This window comes from Rhyacophila brunnea, unplaced genomic scaffold, assembly GCF_057557595.1.
Source record: "Rhyacophila brunnea isolate RB1 unplaced genomic scaffold, BYU_Rbru_1.0 scaffold_19, whole genome shotgun sequence".
In the NCBI taxonomy this organism is placed as follows: Eukaryota; Metazoa; Arthropoda; class Insecta; order Trichoptera; family Rhyacophilidae; genus Rhyacophila; species Rhyacophila brunnea.
Genome location: NW_028232848.1, coordinates 10,925,257 through 10,946,445, shown reverse-complemented (window position 1 = coordinate 10,946,445; position 21,189 = coordinate 10,925,257). Strand labels below are relative to the sequence as shown.

At 32.8% G+C, this 21,189-nt stretch overlaps 1 protein-coding gene across 1 annotated transcript; it reads right to left on the bottom strand.

Annotated features, from left to right (window-relative positions):
• Positions 1–1,607: 1,607 nt before the first annotated feature.
• LOC147072750 (arrestin domain-containing protein 3-like) lies at positions 1,608–15,631 on the bottom strand. Its single transcript, XM_085945859.1, has 7 exons — positions 15,411–15,631; positions 11,200–11,346; positions 7,442–7,656; positions 6,306–6,488; positions 4,166–4,354; positions 2,840–3,023; positions 1,608–1,816 (listed from the first exon to the last, which is right to left on the bottom strand). Exons 1-7 carry the CDS (start codon positions 15,523–15,525, stop codon positions 1,686–1,688), a joined length of 1,164 nt encoding a protein of 387 aa, XP_085801985.1. The 5' UTR covers positions 15,526–15,631; the 3' UTR covers positions 1,608–1,685.
• Positions 15,632–21,189: the final 5,558 nt, after the last annotated feature.

Here is a 21,189-nt window from a genome sequence, read left to right as displayed (position 1 = left end):
AAGGAGTAGAATTAGGCTAGGGAGCCCTTTATCCAGCAGTGGAGTGGTTCAGGTCGATGATGATAAAGACGATAGAAATAGGTATACTATCACAAATTCGTCAAACCGATAGTAGTAGAATAGAGGTTGCGGAACCCTTCATCCAGCAGTGGATTGATCCTGGTTGATGATGATGATGATGACGATATGAATATGTATATTGGTTCAAAAAAATAGTATTTATAGCCATACTTAAAAAAAAGAACACTATGTGTGTATACATTTTTATGATGACGTTACATTTATTTTGAGGTTATGGGTACCTATTTAATTTTTGAGACGATGTTATGAATTAATTCGCATTTAATATCTCTAGGGAACATGATTAAATCAAATAAAGTATGTGTATCAGTCGATCCGATGTTTGTCAAAAATGAATTTTAATTTTAAATTATATTTATATCCAGGCTTTAAATAATTTTCATTGGTTCAAAAAAATATTATTTATAGCTATACTCTAAAAAACAAAAAAAAGAACACTATATTGTGTGTATACATTAAATGATGACGTTACATTTATTTTGAGGTTATGGGTACCTATTTAATTTTTGAGGCGATGTTATGAATTAATTCGCATTTAATATCTCTCGGGAACATGATTAAATTAAATAAAGTATGTGTACCAGTCGATCTGATTAGGAATAGTCTGTCAAAATGCATTTTAATATAAATATCGTACTCAAAAGTATATTAGTACTTCATTGTTGCAAACGTGTAAACGTGCCAGCCATAAAAAAATATTTAAAAAGAATCAAATTTGGAACACCAGTGGCGGACGTGCCTGTCAGATTTTTATTTACGTAGTGAATTGTACCAAGATTATGGTTTTTTCACCGGAAAAAAGTGCGCCAATGCCTACATTACGATATTTGAATAAAAATAATCGAATTCGTTTGTCAAATAAAGGATTAGAAGGTCTTAAGCGACGAAGACGTCATTCTGTGAGGCGTAAAGAGTAAATATGGCGATTGCATATGGTGTGTAAGAAAATATCGGATATAAACGTCACGTACATGTAAAATCATGGAAAATTTCTGAAATGTGTTCAATTCAATCGGTAGATGAATCGGTAGCGCACATTTCGAAGTGAAGATGTAAAAATAACAATAAAATGTCGCTCAAATGAGCTGTTGGTGTATTTTCCAAAATCTCTTAGGATAATAATATATAGGAGATTATCAACCAAATTACAATCCAAAATCATTTATTTACATGCCAGAACAAAATTAAAATTTCTCTAAGAAGTTCATAATATAATATTATATTAAATTACAAAAGTGATACAAAATGGTATACAAAACTACACCGAATGAGCTAAATGCTCCTACAAAACAGCGATCTCTTAAACTAACTCACGTAATTGGAACATATCGATACCTGAAGCAATGTTCTTTATTGATAAACATTTATTTGAGAATAGTCATGAACATTGAAAGAACAGAGAAGTGATTCTCCCATCTCTTAGTTATCTAGGAAATACATACCTATCTATTCTCACTTTACACCATGCATAAAGTTGGAAATAAATCCATATGAGTACTTGGATTAGGTAAGATCACGAGTTCAAAAGGATGTTCAATTTTATAATAAATAGGTTAATTTATTTGTTGTATTATAATGGTCATGACATACATAAAATTATTGCACTATGTAAAGCCAATTTTTGCCTTTGGCGGATAGAATAAATATTTTGGATTATACATGGTGTCATCGGCTTCTTCGCCATGTTCTTCGGCCATTCTTTGGAAGCCTTGTGCTTCTTGGTAGGTCGGCGGAGCTGAAAATATAGAAAGAATAAGTAATTGCATTAATATAATTATTTCAATACCATCATAATTATTTCACAGGTCCAATGCCCACTATAATAGTTAGGCCATAACAAGAAACTGTAAACTTTGATGATAGTGCTATTTATTGCTCATACTTTAAATGCAATTAAACTGTTTTAGAAATGATTATACCTAGTTGCATATCGAAATAAATGTTAATAATTTGAACGAAGTATGAAATAGAAAATCTTGATTAATTGCGAACAGGTACCGCATTGCCTTCGAAGTATGGCCCCCACAAGGGTGAGGTTGACAGTGATTGGATAGCACAAATCTGCTCTAACCATCTATAGTCTAAGGCTCTAACAGTAAAAAAGTCGACAGCGGCGGTATTGCACTTAAAGAATATTAGCATTTTTAAATATGTGCCTGTGTGATGGAATTTGACGTGATATGAGTTTTTTTTTAATTTTGCGTTTTATTAAATTTATAAAAAAAATACAATGCATTTTCACCATGAATTGACAGTTAACACAATAAAAGAAATGATTATTTTTATAATTAAATTATAATTCACGTGTAGAATTTTATTTCGTAATTATTTTTAGTCTTTTTTATTTCTCTATTTTGACTAATAAAAATGGCTATTTTTTATCCAATATGGCGAAGGGTCTGTTACTTGGCTACCACAAAGGCAGGCTGCGATCAGTGCTTCATAATCATGATGCCGAATGCCGACAACTCAATAATTCAAGTGATTTATTTAAAATAAAATAAAAAACAAATAATCGCTAAAACTACACGGACAATAATAATAATCACACAAATAATCGCAGGGGTCGCGGTTCAAATCCCTCTGGGTGTCGTTTTTTGTATTCTAGTAGTTATATATTTCTCCAAAGTGTTTTCCAATAAAGAATGTTTTTTATTTTATTTTATTTAATGTTGTAAATTAGGTATTCCTCGAATTAAAACAATAGTTTGTTAAAATTAGTTTGGTTTATGTATTTAAAAAAAATGGTAAAAATTACCAAATTCTGAATAAGCAGGCGGTGCAGAGGGCTGAAAACTGGACGACGACTCGCCAACGTGATAATAATTATTGGTGTTTTGATTATTATTGTTGTTGTTCAATGGTGTTAACGGTACACTTCCAATGACTATCGGAATCTCATCTCTTAGATTCGTATGCATTCCGGAGACGACCACTTGTACCTGCCAAACAAAAAGAAATATTAGAATATAGATGATGTAATTCAAAATATGCTAGGCGTGCTAACCTAACCTAACCTAACGACTCGCTGCTGTATTATATGCAGTGACGTCCCGTAGGGGTAGACAGATTGAGCGTCGCATGGGGGCAGCCCGGGCAGCAGTTATTCGAAGGGCGGCAAATCGAGGAGAATCATTTGGAATATATAGAAATACCTAACATTATTTTGTTTACATGTTAATAGTAAAAATTATGTTAAAATAATAAATCTGTATATTGCCAAATGGTACAAACCAAATGTATCAGAAATATTCACCAAATAGAACCTCAGACTTCTAGTGATTTGGTCTCTAACATAATTTATTATATTTATTCGCTTTTTATATCTAAAATTATTTTTATATATTTACGTGGTATTTATTTTGTTAGTAATGTATCCATACAATATATTTCTTAGATATTGGAGTCATGAAAGGATGATAAAAAATACTGATGATATAAATAATGTACCGGCTTTTCTTTTAGATGTGACTCCTTTTCTTCTTTGCAATAAACCAAAGGATTTCTAATATCACTCTTGATAGCTTTAGACATATTTTTATTATAAAAACAAATTGACAGATCCGTACACAACCATCAGGGGGCGTTCCTCATTTGAAAATGGCAGTGCGATTAGCTGCACTGGTGGGGCTTGTTAGTTCACAGTTTTAACACGTGGACACGAAGTTCTTGTTCGACAGTAGTCATATTATATACACTGATGTTTCTCAATTTCTTGAACGAAGTAAATGTTGTTGCGCTCATCTGCCATTTTGAACGTGAATAAGTAGGAGATACGGTGTCCGGCGAGCTTGCCGTTTCACATGTCAGAAATTTAAAGACAGTAACTCCATTTGACCGTTTGTGCTTGGCATGTATAGTTCTATATAACACATAAGTATGTAAATATTTTAGGAAAATTATCGTTCGCTCCAGTTCGTAAAATCTTCTATTTCGAGCACTGATCCACAGGGTGTATAGGGAAGAGCTATGGTATGCTCGTGTGACCTGGAAAGATGCAACAAATCTAGCGAGCGACAGGGATTCCTGAAGTTACCTCTACATAAGAAGAGAACATGGGCAAAATGATAAAATAATGGTTTACCTTCAAAGAATACTTAATTTTGATGATGCTTGAGAGACCCGGATTAGACGGTGGAAGAGCAGGTATGTCGATATTCACGTTACATGTTTGGGATTCCCCCTTTCCTACACCAGCTCCTAAAGTTTGGGAAACTTTTATCTTTTCAGTTCTCTGCTTCAGGTATGGATGTGTACAGGTGAATTCAATCGCCTGCAATTAATAATCTATTTTATTTATTGATTCAGTGTTTATTTGGTGGTTATTAATGAATATGTTAATACAATGCGTTTAAAGTTGGTGGTCACTAGGGATTCCGATACCGGTATTTCAAAACCGGTATTCCAGTATTTATCAATACCAAAATACCGATTTTAAAAATCCAAAATACCGGAATTTTCTGAAGTTTCTTTACCGGAGTTTTTGAAAATGAATTATACGCTATGTGCTGCTAAAATGCAAATATATTGAGTGAATCCAACAGAGGTGAAAAATAATAAAACAAATTTCATCAAATATATTTATATAAGTAATTGTCGTGATGAAATATCATAATATTATTTCGAAATATAAAACATCCGTGTCAAAAATGTTCAATTATTCTATAATTATTGATGACTGTAGAAGCGTTGAATTTAAGAAGATTTTCCTGCAGCCAGACTTATTTGCACTTGATGAACTTTTGAGGGCTTTAGTTAAAATTATCAATATTTTCAAATTATTTGTAAAAAATCACTAGTTCTACAATTATGATAAATAAATATTTTTAAATGTCAACATAATACATGTAGGAATGTAGGCTTTTGCTATAAAATATTATTTAAAAAAAAATAATAGATAAATTTATTAATACTACTTCTGTTTTTTAATGTTGAAGAAATACCGGTATTCAATAAGAAATACCGAAAAACCGGTAATGACATTTTCATTCGGTATTGCAATCCCTAGTGGTCACCACATTTAAGAATTACTTATGATACGTGTTCCGCACATAGTGGACTTTATGAAGAATGAGTACCGAAATTCATGTTTAAGTGTATTTAGTGTTATAATTTTATTACCTACTGTCAATGTTGTGTGGTAGGGATAGACAATGAGCTACGTAATGTCCGAAAGGGATAGTTGAAAAAATTCCAAGCTATAATTTAGTAGAGCGGGTGAATAATTTCAGTTTGAAAATCGTGGGAATTGTGGAGCAGTTAAATAATCTGTTATAGCTGCTAATATTACATTGTTGCTGCCAAAAGTTGGTAAGTCGATAATTCAGGTATTTAAAATAACAAAGAACTATGTGTTTAAGTACATATGAATATATACTCTAGAAATCCTATATAGGACGTGCACATAAAGCAGAAAGAATTTAGCATTATGCCTGATTTTATAGAAAATGTCAAACTTTAAAATTGCAATTACCCCATAACATGATATCGAGAATTACCAACTTTTGGCAGTTTCGATTTTCTTTGACGCAAATGACGCAACCGATTCGTCAGAAAATTTAAAATGGTCTCTCCAAACCAGACATAGAATTATTCAATTATACGCATATCTAAAGAATTCTTCATATATATTTTTTATAGAAATTCCGACTTAGATTTCACATAGCAAACACTCGACTATCATTCAACAATGTTAAAATTAGTGACGTCCCGTATGAGTAGGCAGATCATGTTTTGCTAAGAGATAGAAATTGAAAATAATATAAACCTACATACATATTTGATATTCAGGGACGTGAGGATTTAAATTTCGATTATTATTTTTTTTATGTTACTTTTCTAAAAATCAGTTGACCCCTACCTACACTGTGTGATGAAGAAATTTAAAATATTATTGAACATTGACTTATAAACTTGCTAACTTATGAAAAGATAACTTAATGTCCTCAATGTGTTACAATCAGCGCTCGAAATGAAATGGAAAAGTTCACGAACCGGAACGCTCGACAATTTTCTGAAGATATTACATAGTTATCAAATTTTATGTGTACTTCATAAAAATAAATGTGTTACATTTTCTATTACATGGCCTATCTAGCTCAGACGGTCAAAATATTTTTTCCACGAGACGGAGCGATAATTTCATCGATGTCACGAACCGGAACAGCGCTCCGGTGCGTTCCGGTCCATTTCGAGCCCTGAATATATTGAATTGAATCACTCACCTTCTGTAATTTAAATTTAATCTCGTTGATTTTGACCTTGCTGTTGTTGTTAATGACATATTGAATTGGGATGGTTTGTCCAGGTACGAATCCACCTACCGGAATGATTACATTCATATCTAATTGTCCGTTTGATGAGAAAAACGTTGAGAATGTTTTTCCTATACTACGTGATATCGGTATCTGAAAATTAAAATATTACTTCAGCAGAATCAGAAGCAGAAGCCCAGGGTAGCAAAAACATGTACCCCTTATATAATAACAAATTTTATTTTTGACTGCGATTTATTTTCATTGTACATCTAATGAGGTAGCAGGCATTACTTGATTCCAAATGTATTCTATTTGAATCTGAAATCGATTTTTTTATTCAGTGGTGTGTCTGAGCCCTTAACTTAACAGTATTCTATTAATTACTTTTTTTATTCAACGAATAAATCACAATATTTAAGAATGTAACATTCTAATAATTATTATTGAACATACATAATTTTTGAAAACACTTCTGAGAAAATATATTAAAACCAATAGAAAAAATCTTTTTCAAAAACCGCAGGAATTGAACCTGCATCTCTCGTGTTTCGCGCCCACGCACATAGACCACTATGCTATAGGTACCATACTTAATTACGATAAATTTTGACTCTGGCTCATGCTGTGGCTATGCTATGGCTCTTATCTCTGAAGCGTTTTCTAAATTGAGCTACTACTGGCTATCGTCTTTTGTTTTTTAAATCAAAGTAGGTACATATTACTTTAATTACTAACCGACGTCACGGATCACTCCAAGATATTTTAGTGTTGTAACTTCCTTGAACTTGCTAATAATTTTTAATTAACTACTTACTTTTTTTATTCAACGAATAATTCACAAGATTTAAGAATGTAACATTCTAATTATTGAACATACATAATTTTTGAAAACATTTCTGAGAAAATATATTAAAACCAATAGAAAAAATCTTTTTGAAAAAAGTAAGACACCCTGCAGGAATCGAACCTCCATCTGATGCAATTTAAGATTATCCATGACCTTAACATTAATTTACCTGCGACTTTATGATTTTAAGAACTTCTGATTTACGTTATAAATATAATCAAAAGGTTAGTAGGTTATTAGGTTGTATTACCCCTACCCGAAGATGTGGTGACATATTATTGAGGTCCACGTTTGACAAAACTGTGAAGTACGTTTTATCAGACTCGTCAAGTCGGTAGGGCCTCTTTGTCCTGATGCAGGCCATATATCGAATTCTTCCGTATGACCCTTCATACGAGGACGGCAGGTTTAGGGGAAGAGTAAAGGCAAAATCGAAACTGTGAACACCGGGAGATAATACTGATGATCCATCTGGAATATACAATACAAAAAGAATTATATTACCAAAGTACCAATAATTGTTAAATTTCTTATATTTTGTAAAGGTTTTGTACGAATATTTTTGTCTCGAGAATATTTCACATATTTTAAAATTTTGACTGAATTAGATATACATGGCAATCGGAGATCCTTTACTGATATATTATTATACTTACGTCAGTACGTGGCGATAAATTATTAGTCGTAATCTCACGGGTTCAAAATTTATTGTATCTTTTATTACGTCAAATGACTCAATAAACCAAGACGACGACGCCAAATATTTTGTTTTCATTATATACTAACCCGTGGTTTCAAAATGGTTGCTAACCACTTTTGTAAAGAGGTACCGCCATTTGACTCTCTCCCGTCCTCTTTAGGAGTACCAGGACTGGGAGGTAATACAAATAAATCTATTTCAATAATAATTATCGGGAAATCTAAGTTTAAATAATGGCAATAATTTTGAATGTGGAACGCAACGTGTCTTCGTTAACCCTTATCTTGGCAAGACTAGTGTTGCGTAAAAAAAAAAATATTTCTTGATGTGTTTGTATGTCAAAGTGGCGTGTGAAATAAGGAAGCAGGTTAAAAAAAATAATAGATTTTCCATTTTCTTTATTTACGACTGTATCCTATAAGATACATTGCCAAGTAGTCACACATTAATATAAAGTAATAATTAATAATAAAATTAACAAATAATAGAATTTAAAAACACATCTAAATATACATGGGTTATTGGGTATGATACATTAAAAAACAATATCTTTTTTCAGTAAAACACAATCTAACATTGCACTTGGTGCAAAATACCGATGTTTGTCCAGAGTTGCAATATCTGCTTCTGCCTTTCTGTCGGTGTTCTCGAAAATGACCGATAGTTTCCAGTCTAATATCATCGTCTGGTCGTGGTTTCACAGGATTTCTTATTTTATTTGGTGGTGTTCTTATGACATCTGTACTAGGACGTCCGCGCTTCATCCTGTTTTTGAGGAGCAGGGCATTGGCAACTTTCATTCTAAATTTTTTAAGTGGTAACGGTTTGACCTTTCCATTTTCTAGCAACTCCAGTTCTCGGCGATAAAGAAGCCAACCATTATTTATTCACTCCTGATCTAACAAACATTTTGAAACCCCATTTTTTCGGCTTGTTTTTTACATATTGGCGTCTTGAACTTGCTCTTGTTCCTTTGTAGGGTATCATCATTTCGTCTATCGAATTCTTGGTCTCCTTTTCTATTGATATACAATTATGTCGTATAATTGTTAGTAAGGGTCTTACTTTATATCGTTCAAATCGGCTTTTTCGTTATTCATAAAGTGAACGAACCGTCGTAAAGCCTGATAGCGTTTGAGTGGCATATTGGCTATTCTATCATACCTCATATCTTGGGACCAGCAATCCGTGTAAGCAGGTAGCTTTACAATTCCCATGTATAGTTCGACAGCCAAGAAGTCTCGAATTTCTAATACATTTGTATTTATACAAGTGCCGGAATGTTGTGTCGAATACAAGTTAGTATTTTCTACTATTATATCATAAATGTTTTCTGTGAAAAATAATTGAAAATATTCCAAAGGTGTTTTTATATCGTCTGGCATAGTAAAACTATTTTCATTAACTTCTACTTTTGATTGGAAGTGATCATCAGCCCATGACAAGTTCATTTTCTCGGCACGTTTTACAGAATGCCTTCCACGAGCTGTACTTGTTGCAGTTCTTTTGGCTGGTGAAGTTGTTCCCGATTCCTGAACACTTACATCAATGTTAGAATTATCAGCTATAACTGTAATTTCTTGAGCGACTGCTGAATTATCGATTGTTTCAGTTGCATACTCAAAATTTCTTGGGCAACTCCTTGTTTCTTGATATTTTTCATGAATATAAGCAAGAGGGGTGGTAGGTTTGTCATCACTTTCAATATCAGAATCTGCTCCTAGTATAGGTACTAGAGTCATAATTCGTTGAGTTCTTGATGACTGCAAATAAACAAAAAATATATAAGTATATAATAATAAGTATAATATACCTAATAATAATTATACATATATTAAAAAAAACATAGGTACCAATTTTTGATACCGTAACTTGGCATTGTATACTCAAGGACACAGACAAATTCCAATGTCAAAGTTTGGTTGCCTGGCAATGTATCCCTGAAGATACATATAACTTCACAGCGAAATACAAGCTAGATCTAATTCATATTTTGATTACAAAATACATTTACAACATTCCACATAACCTATGTAACTAAATTTATCCCATTTTTTGAAGAAATATCTTATAGTTATATAAATATAATATAAACTTACAGCAGCAGGAAACATGTTGCCAAGATTTTTCGCCATTTTGAAAGGTGTGTCACTTTGAATGTCGAGAAACATTAAATGGAGAAAATGAAGATGGCAGTAGTTAAACGATTTAGCTAAAGCAAGAGTCAATACCAGTATATTATCACATAACACTTACATTACCGATTGGGAAGTTGGAAATAAAAATTAATGTATACAGCGTATACTATAGGATACATTGCCAAGAAAAGGGTTAATTTGACAGCTGCTGTCATTCTATGACACAAATAATATGTAACGGATGAGTAAATGTGTGAGTATGCGGATAACGTCAGTGAAGGCGACGGCTTCCGTGGTGCAGAGTTCTGGGTTCGATTCTCGCTGAGGACACAATATATTTATATGATTTTCTTAAACCTGGAGGGTTGACGAGGATTCTCTGCACAGTTGCCATATTATTGACGGTTATTATGTTGAAGATTATAAAATTACAATTTCATAATCTTCTTCGTGTCTCCAAATTAAAAGAAAAAGTTTCACTCATCGCGTGTACTTACCACATACCAGTAGAGAAGGGTGGATGCAGGCTGTTAAGATCCGCCATAAATAGTGCACATGAAACTCATACGTAATTGTTTTTATTGAACTAAGACTGCAGTTTACAGATGTTGTTGGTTAGTTATAAAAATCAATTAAACCCTGCCTAAAACAAACCATAATAGTTTTGGTTTATTTTGTGCGATATGTCAAAATTGTGCACACTTTTTCATTCATATTTAATTGTTTTCGTTGGATTATTATTGCAATTATTATTATTACATATCACACATATGGTTGTTTAATTTTAATTCATTTAGCCCTGGCTATAATAGATAAAAAAATATTATTATATATATAAAATATCAAAAGTTATGTTTGATTTAAATTCATAATTTTAGATATTTTATAGATAGACGAGTATATTTTGACTATTATCTATTATCGCTTGGTTTCGCAGAGTTTGATTGAATTTTAAAAACTAACTAACACCATCTGTAAATTGTAGTCTTATTTCAATGAAAACAAATTCGTATAACTGACAAAGTTTAGTGTGCACTATTTAAGTTGGATCCTAACAGGCTACCTCCACCTTTCGCCACTGCCACATATTTTCTGTTTAATTAAACTCTTGATACAAAATATAAAAAAATCGACGCCAATAATAAGTTTAACCAAATATTATAAATACTTGGTTACCTGGCAGATGGTGTGAGGACAGTAACGTTGAGTAGGTTTCGAAATATATTTCATTTCCTTTGTAGAAAACTGTTCTCCGGTTCTTCCCACTTCCTTTGCTTTCAGTCCAATGACATTTCGCACTGCCTGACACTGTTATTCCTATTTCTGAAGAAAAAAAACAATAATCAGTTCAAGTTAGTACCTACTCCATGGCCCCCACAAGGGGAGGACTGACATGAGTGACTGGGTTCTAACCTAGGGGTCCAGGCTCAGGAGGGGGGGCTGGCATGGCGGGTTGATCAGTTATGTGAGATAAACACACATCAATAATCGTCGCCGTAGATGTCAAGGGAGCCAGTCCACAAAATCATAATGCTGAGAAACAGGCACTCAAAGATTTTGTGTGACAAAAAAAGTAACATTTTTTATTCAACTTTTTTGTTTTTAAAGATATAACGGTGAAACTTTCAACATAGAATATACTTTGTGGTGTTATCTTTTTATTATTTTGTACAAATAACTAAAAAAAAAATTGTACCTATCTTGGAAGTTATGTCTGTTATATCTCTTGACCACTGAATATTGAAATGTACAAAAATGCAGTCAAAAGAGTTTTGTGGCTTAAATCCATTGACTACTACATCTTTTATGATTTTAAAATGCTTTTGTGTACTTTACTTATTTTCGCCAAATTTGTGGCTTGGCTTCCTTGACATCTACAGCGACGAAATTTGCTCTAATAGTAAAAAAAAAATTACAATTGAGTTCTTGAGATTCTATCTGGCACGGTGTTTCTAACATTCTAACCCAATGCATATCTTTTATTCTTTGAATATTTTTTTTGCTTGTTTTCAAAATTTTCAAAGAGACCGTGGGAGCATTTTAACCACACTTCTGTCACATATTCCCCATCGCTGAACGGTTTTCCATTTTTAGCGATTATCTTTGAATCAAAATAACAAGCAGCTGTCATATTTGAATGAATGTCGATATATTTTATTAGGTTTGCTGATTGAATATTTTTTTATTTTAATTACCCAATTAATAACAGTATTAAAGCCTAATCTATGCAATTATAATATATTTACATTCTCTCGTTTATGATAGTATTCTATGGTCTGTCATTTATGCATTAATTTCGTCGTTTTCGCTTGCACATCGATTGGCAAAAACAATATTAAACACCGAAGAAAATACACATGGCTATGTTGTCATTATTTATTTAATATTATGAATATATTTATTTGTAAAACATTTGTGTAAAAAAAATATTTGTACCTATAGGTATTTTTTTTCTCTTCAAAACAAAACATTCGCGTGCCATAGGTTCGCCATCACTGCCATAGACCAAGAATTTAAAGCGAGATTTGGTCTAATAATAATTTGTCACCAAGTGTTAAATCAATAATCAATAATAAGACAAATAATTGTTTTTTTCAATTTTCCATTGTCTTCAGTTATATTTACAAAAAATATATATTTGGGGGCGGTTGCTACCCTTAGTGCGTCCCTGATTATGCGCCTATTGTTATTTTCAATAATATTATTACGAACCGTTTTCCACAACACGCAATCTTCACTCTCTCTTAAAACTCTTAATCTGACCTTAAACTTTATTGTCCGGAAACTTATTGTGTCATAACAATGTAAATACACACTTGAAACTGCTATCTTATCAGTTGAATTGCTGACTTATGAAAAATATACGAGTATTTACTCTGTTTAATAATGAAAATAATATATAAAGTTATGAAGGCTTTACCCTTCAATTTAATAAGGCCAAAAAACAATATTTTTTTCGGGTGACCTTTTTGCGACTGAAACGGAAATCGTGCTCACCCCTCTTTATAATATATAATATTATATCAGTGGCGAATGGTGGAGATAGGATTCCATTGAAAAGTTCTAGCACAAGGACAAGAAGTTCTTGTTCGACAATAAGTGATCCTGGAAATCAACCTTGTCTACAATGGTTTAACGGGCACCAGTAGCGAAGGGTAGAGGTAGGCTGTTAAGATCTGCCATAAATAGTGCACACTAAATTTTGTCAGTCATTATCAATTTGTTTTCATTGAAATAAGACTACACTTTACAGATTGTGTTAGTTAGTTTTTAAAATTCAATTAAACCCTGCGAAAACCAACCCATAATAGATAGATTATAATCAAAATATACTCGTCTAGTCGTATATCTATAAAATATCTAAAATTATGCAATTAAATCATACACTTTGGATATTTTATAGATAGAATCATATTTTTATCCATTATAGTCTAGGTCAGGCATGGCTTAATGAATTTAAAAAAATGAACCAATAATATGTGTCATATATAATCTTAATAATAAAACAAATAAGTATGTGCAAAATTTTGTCGTATCAACCAAAATATACCAAAACTATTGTGGTTTTGAAAGGCAGGGTTTAATTGATTTTTAAAAACTAATCATTCGTAAATTTTAGTCTCAGTTCAATCAAAACAAATACGTATAACTAACAAAGTTTAATGTGCACTATTTATGGCGGATCTTAGCAGCCTACCTCCACTCTTCGCTACTGAGTGAATTTCGACTTAATAAGGCCAAAAACAATACATTTTCGGGTGACCTTTTTGGACTGAACCGGAAATCGAGCTCACCCCTCTTTGTATAGGTATTTTAATAATTATAATTCAATGCTTTAAATACCTACCAGTCAGTATATTATATCTAAGAATAAATTGTCATCTAAATAAAATGCGTGTGAAGTGGGCATGGCCCCCACAAGAGGGGCTGACATGGCTCTATCCTGAGGGGCCGTGCATAGGAGGGGTCTGGCGTGACGGGTCGACCAGATAAGTGAGATTAACACACATCACAAATTTACCCTAATAGTAAAAAAAAAAAAGTCGCTCACGTGCTACTTTACTTCAGGGCTATTGAATATTTTAAATATGTGGTTTTGCGTTTCAATATGATGTTTTATGATGATTGATATGCTTAAATAATGATAATTTCCGTGTAGAATTTAAGAAACACTGTAGAGCAGGGGTTCATAAAGTGTGTCCCGCGTCACTTTTTGATGTATCCCGCGAGATTTATGTTAAATCTGTACTATTTTTTATTCTTCATATCGATTATTAAAAATTACATTTAAAATTAAATATTCTCTGGCAAGAATAAGGACTTTCACTTGAGGTATATGAAAATATAGTTAAACATGCTGATCAAATGGCTTCTTTATTTGGAAGTACCTATATTTTGAAAAAAACGTTTTCTACAATGAGCATTAATAAATCAAAATTAACAGACAGCCATATCGCATCTGTTTTGCATATTCACACCACAAAATTTGAGCCTAAATTGCAGGATTTAGTTTTAAACAAACAATTGCATAAATCACGTGGTGAAAAAATTAAATATTATTTTTAGTAAGTATATTAATAATAGTAATAATAATGTATAATATTTAGTTAAAAATATAAGTTTACACAATGAAATATTTTTTTAATTTTTTTGCTTTATGTTTTTTAAAAACAGAAAATATTTACAAACGAAAGGGCGGCCCGTCAAATATTTTTGATTTCAAAATTGTCCCTTTGACGAAAAAGTTTGTGAACCCTTACTGTAGAGCATCTCACTGCCGTTAGACTTAGCGATAGGTAGGTGGGCCCGCCAAAGATCCCGGCCTGGGGGCCAGCTTCAGGATGTAGGAGCCATGGAAGTGGGCAAGCTAAACGTTATTAACTTATTTACAAATTATTTTTAATATACTCGTACATATACCACTTGTATGTAATAGCATTCCACTTGTAGGTATGTAATATTAAAACAAAAATATTAAATTTCCGCTATATACCTTTATCTACCAATTTTATTTTTCATTAGCAATTAGCAAATCTCATACCATACCATATTTGCTTCTGTATGTAGTTATTCTGGGCAGCTAGTATATTATATTTAACGTACTTATTTGAAACAAGGCTCAATATCGTCAAAACTATGAAGATGACACACGTCAGATGATTGGGTCATGTTTACTGGATAGACAAGTCACACAGGGAAAACTGACATTTCAGATAGGTACGAGATGCGAACCGCTGAATGCACAGTGTTAAGAGCAACCTCCAATTAGATGGACACGTCAAAAAAGAAATGTAGGTAAAACGATAATGTTTGAAATAAACGTATTAATTATGTAAATGGGATTCAAACCCTGGACCATCTATCACCGATTTAAGCTACTGTCTTACCTTGTACTTTTTTGTGTTTCTCCAATGATATACTGATCCTTCCAATCACTTGTTCACCACTAAAAAACACCCCCAGCGGCCGCGTCAAAAACACCACTTGACAGTTTTTCAACATATTTTTATATTATTTAATATATTATATCATTTCACTCATTTTTGTTGGCTTGTTGGTTATTTAAAATCACACACCAGACAAGGAAGTGGCAAATACAAAATACCGAGCTGAATTTTTGTCATTGTATAACCACAGATGATTGTGTTTATCTTATCTTTTGTGTTTGTACAATCGCGTATTATCAGGCGATACGAGAGTGTCAATATTGTGATTCACCAGATTTACTTTGGTATGCATAATTCTTACATACTGAAATGTTTAATCAAAACAAAGGCTTATGTAGCTTTTTCGGTACAAATCTGTTTACTAGGCGGGAACAACGGCAATTTCCATAGCCGACTTCGGCAAAATTCATGAATTCTAGAATGATAACCTAACCTACCTAACAAAATAATCCAGTAAATCGGCTATTTTCAAAATTTGTTTGTCGCTGACTTCCACTAAATAGACAAGAGCCGCTTTTTCTTTAAGTATAAATATTACTTTCGTTTTGTATTTATATTTGGTTTATTGACAATAATAAGGCATGCTTACTTTTCACTCTCTTGAATCTTGTAGGTCTCTTCTGCTCTTGAAACACTTTTGCCCGTTATCGCGAGGGATGGTTTCCAATCCTGGTGTCCTTGAATTTAAATTTACATGCACCCGTCAATTACCTACGTGGTAGCAGCTATGATTTATTCTGGATCGGAACCGTTTCCTCAAGCCTATCAAAATTGTATGTTTTTTGTTTTCAAAATTTTAATTTTTCTGTATTAAATTGTACTTACGTAAATGTTTTGATTTTATTTTATTTTTTGTTATTATTTTTTTCTATATTCTCTTCTCTCTTGTGAGGGTAATATTTGACTTATAATGTAAAGCTCATGTTGTGTACGTCTTGAATTTAGGTTTGTTATGTCCACAATGTTTTGTATTCTTAAATAAATAAATAAATACAGGGCTCGAAAAAGATAGTAAAACGGTTCGGAGGGTTGTAGCGAATTCTCCAGACTATCGCTCCGTCAAATGGGAATTAAAAATTTAAAAGATGAAATAATCTCAAACTAAGTGACCAGTATATCAACATGCACTAATTTTTGACAGTACACACATTTTTTTTCAAATGTGGCGCTGATAAATAAATTGTCTCTCCTCTTACATATTTTATAATGAATAATTGCTGGGGATGCTTTGTGTATACAGTATCTATGGACTGAACGCCACTGATATGTACCTACTGATGTTATGTTGTCCTCTGCATATCGGGCCATCGCCTGACGGAGATGGGCCACCATCATGGCGATCTTTGCTTTACCATCTGCTACCCGGAACAGATCGATGGAGCTACGCTCTTACCATTCACTGAGGTTCTTTAGTCATGAAATGCGTCGTCGTCCTCTGCTAAGCTTACCGTTGCTCGTTCATTGGATGTCAAGTCGGCAGTGACATCCCTAGACAAAATGCCGCCCCTAGACAGTGCCAAAATGCCGAACTATTTTTTATACAGTATTTTTTACCATTCTTTCAAGACTGCAATAGCTAAAAATGTGTTATATGGATACATTATTAACAAAATATAGTAAGTACTAACCACTAAAACATACAAAATTATTTTTTTCCTCAAATGTCGGGTTTTTCTTATTCACATAACTTGGCAACATTTGTAATGATATTTTTAGCCTTAGGCCTTAGATCGCAAAGGTTTAAGCATTATTAAATCGATAAACGATACAATGACGGAGCGACGCTTCGATATAGGCTATACTCGTGGACCATAAGTGGTAGGTGGGATGCTCCGTAAGAGGGGGATGCATCTTTAGATTTGACGGCCAACTCAACTTCTCTGTGCACTGGTTAATAAGTCAGACTGTAATTATTCGCAAATCTGCACGTGTCGTTTCGGGTCACCAAAGACGTCGAAGGACAGAAGTAAACTATACATCGCGAACCCGACGAAAAAATGACATTCCTGTTAAACCTTTTATATTTATTAATACATTTTGTTTCCAACCAGCAAACTGTAATTAATTAAATTAAATTAAACATGTTTTAATGAAAAGATATTTTATTTATTACTAAGTTTGGGTAGCTATTTCTATATATTATACTAAATGATTCTCCTCGATTTGCCGCCTTTCGAGGATGCGTCTATGTATGTTAGGTTTTAGATACGTCGAATATTTATATTTGTTGTAGTGTGCTTTATTTTTATAAATATTGTTTGCATTGTACTATTCGAAAATTTTGTTTAACTTTTTATTACATAAGGATGGGGGCAGTGATTTTTTTCGGGAGGCATTGAATATAACATTGTCAAATTTCAAATTCAAAATCATTTATTTATAATATATGAGCAAACATGATTAAACGCAAATGACTATCATTATTAAAATACAATTATAAGACAATATGTAAGTACATTTAAATAAAACTAATTAAAAAAACTGTTGCAACATTTGATACAAAATTGAAAAATAGATGAAAATTCAATTAACCTTATTCACAATGTTAAAAATAGATTAATTTATTTATACTAAAAGAAAATTTATTATCTACTCTCCATAATCAAAAAAAGACATAGACACAGGAGGTACGAGGGTAGTCCCAGAAGTACCCGACCTAACAAAGAAAACACAAAAAAATTGGGGTAAAATATTTTTTTTCTATACGTAGTCTCCTTTAACGGCCCACATGCTCGTCGTAGGTCAAAATTGAGTTTTTATTGTATTTTCAAACCATGATCCTGGACACTCCTTAAACGTTGTTATAAGTTAAAGACATAGCTTATAATAAGTATCTTTAGAATCATCTTCAAATGTGTTAATCTTGCCGATTTTTTAATAATAAAACGCCTAATTCTTGTCAAATTTGGGATCACAGAGATTATCTATATAATTTTTTATCGTGAATATTTTACAAAAATTATCTCGTCATAAATTATACTAATGGTTTTATAAATGAGTTTAAAAATTAATAAATGTAAAAAATCTTAACACCACTGCACAGTTATGTACCGAAATATGACTATATTCTAAAACATTAGAGCGAGAGGTTTAAAAGAATACTATTTTATGTAACAAAAACACTTTATGCAGTCATCAAATGTTTAAAATAAATATGAGGGATAATAAGGCCTCAAAATTATATAAATAGATTATCTACAACGTTTAAGGAGTGTCCAGGATCATGGTTTGAAAATACAATAAAAACTCAATTTTGACCTACGACGAGCATGTCCCCCCTTAAGGTCGATACACTTTTCCCAGCGATGTTCAATAGCTTCGATACCCTCTTTATAGTGAAAATCGTCGAGCTCCTCAAAATAGCCATCAACCGCATACTCCACCTCTTCATTATTGGCAAACCACCGACCCATTTTTTCAAGTTTGGAAACATAAAATAATCCGAGGAGGTTAAATCTGATGAATAGGGTGCGTGAGGAGCAATTCGAACTTTAATTCATTGATTTTGGCCATCGCGATAACGGATGTGTGAACTGATGAATTGTCCTGATGAAACGAAACTTTCTTTTTCGCCAAATACGGTTGTTTTTTCTTGATTTCATCACTCAAACGCTGCAATAAGTTTGCATAATACACGCCGTTGATTGATTTTCCTTTCTGAAAATAACCAATGAAAATAACCTCACGCACATCCCAAAAAACTGAAGCCATGACCTTGCCTGCAGATGAAACTGTCTTCGCCTTCTTTGGAGCCAATTCTCCCCTTTCAGTCAATTTTTTTGACTGTTCTTTCATCTCAGGTGTGAAGTGATGGACCCATGGTTATGAATAGACCCAAAAACTCTGCTTTATTGCTGTGAAACTTCGCCAAACACTCGATTGAAACATCCTCACGATGCTGTTTTTGTTCCATTGTGAGTAATCGCGGCACCCACCTTGCGCACAGCTTTCTCATATCCAAATTTTCAGTCAACATGAGATGTACAGCACTTTGTATAATGCCTACCATGTCTGCTAGCTCGCGCAATATCAGTCGACGTTCATCCAATACCATTTTGTGGATTTTCGTCACCATTTCTGGCGTGGTCACCTCATTTGGTCGACCACTGCGATGTTCGTCTTGGCAGTTCGTCCGAGCTCGTTTAAACTCAGCCGCCCAATATGTTACTGATGTAGACACCCCCAGAGTAGAATCTAGCGCCGCTTTGATATTTGGTTGGACTGAAGCCTTTCAAATGAAAGTATTGTATCACATAACTATGACCAATTTTTTTCCATGTTTACAAATTCACTGAGAGCGTTCACTGTTAGTTGATGGCTGACAAATAATTACTGAACAACATAGCGTCGTCAAACTTCAAACTTAGGCTTTATAAGGTTAGTACTTTCTATCATGGTCATTATTTTCAAACAACAACTGCTATCTATACGTCAGGTCGGGTACTTCTGGGACTACCGGTATATGCGATTTTAAATATAATATTTAATATTAGGACAAGTAAAACAGTATCACATTTATAATATTTAAAAAAAAACTAGGAAATTATATAACTAGACAGATCGACCCCCATGTCATTTTCCGTGTGCGCTGCTGACGCCAGGCATCCCTAACCAGTGTCGTCAACTGAATACCGTTGAAAAGAAAGGTGCTATGTGCCATAAATCAAAAGTGTGGGAAATTAAGAAAAACATTTTATACCTATTTGTTAAAAACATTGTTTCATTGTTGTCAGTAAAATTACAATGCAGCTCCGACATTACACTTCATAGGTTACAATCTTACAACTTAAAAAAGCAATATGATAATAATAGATATGAAAATAAAAAGAACTTTTTATATACTTACAACGTTTTTAAATTTTCTGTTGAATCATATAAGCTTGACTTGACTAGCTTAAACGATCAAAAATATTTGTACTTGATATAAATAATACTGAAATGTCATTTTGACGTTCATATTGATTTCCAAAGTAACACACGTATATATTAATAATTTAGTTGCTAGGCCCCAGACCCCTAGCAACCAATAATAGTGGATTAAATTACGGATTTCTTCCGAAATAACTTTTCATACAAAACAGAATTAGCTGAAAATGAAATCAATTCTACTTAAAGATGGCTAAAAGTATTAAAAATGCATTGGCATCGTGTTCTGATATATTCTAAATGTTTCAAATGTCTAGCTAGTCGGGAAGTTAGTTAAAAATCGATTGCAAGATTTGTACTGGACAAAGAACCACCGGACAAATAAGAATACGAGCTAAGAAAAACGTTGTAAAAAATATTGAAAAATGAAATTAAAAATGACGTAGGTACAACACGGGGCACTGCCATTTGTTGATCGATCATAAAATGTTTTCTATACTTCTGGAGCCATAGCCCTTTTGCAATTTAACGCACGATAGTATGTACCTACTTGGCACCCATTCCACGCAAAATATGGTTTTTTGTATTTTTGGTACTTTGCACCTTTCTTCTCAATGGTATTCCTGTTGTTGACAAAAACGTGCCCGACTGGGTACGAAACCAAGCTAGGTATTTGGCAAGAAAAAACGCTAGATTTTGTGAAAATAAAATTGTATTTCAATTAACTTATTCTACCAAGGACGAAGTCAATACAGTTCCTTTCGTGTATCGAAAAAAGTGCAAAAATCGAAAAAATGTCTGTACGTATAAAAACCACACATTTTAACAGAAATATATTTTTAAATTGACAACA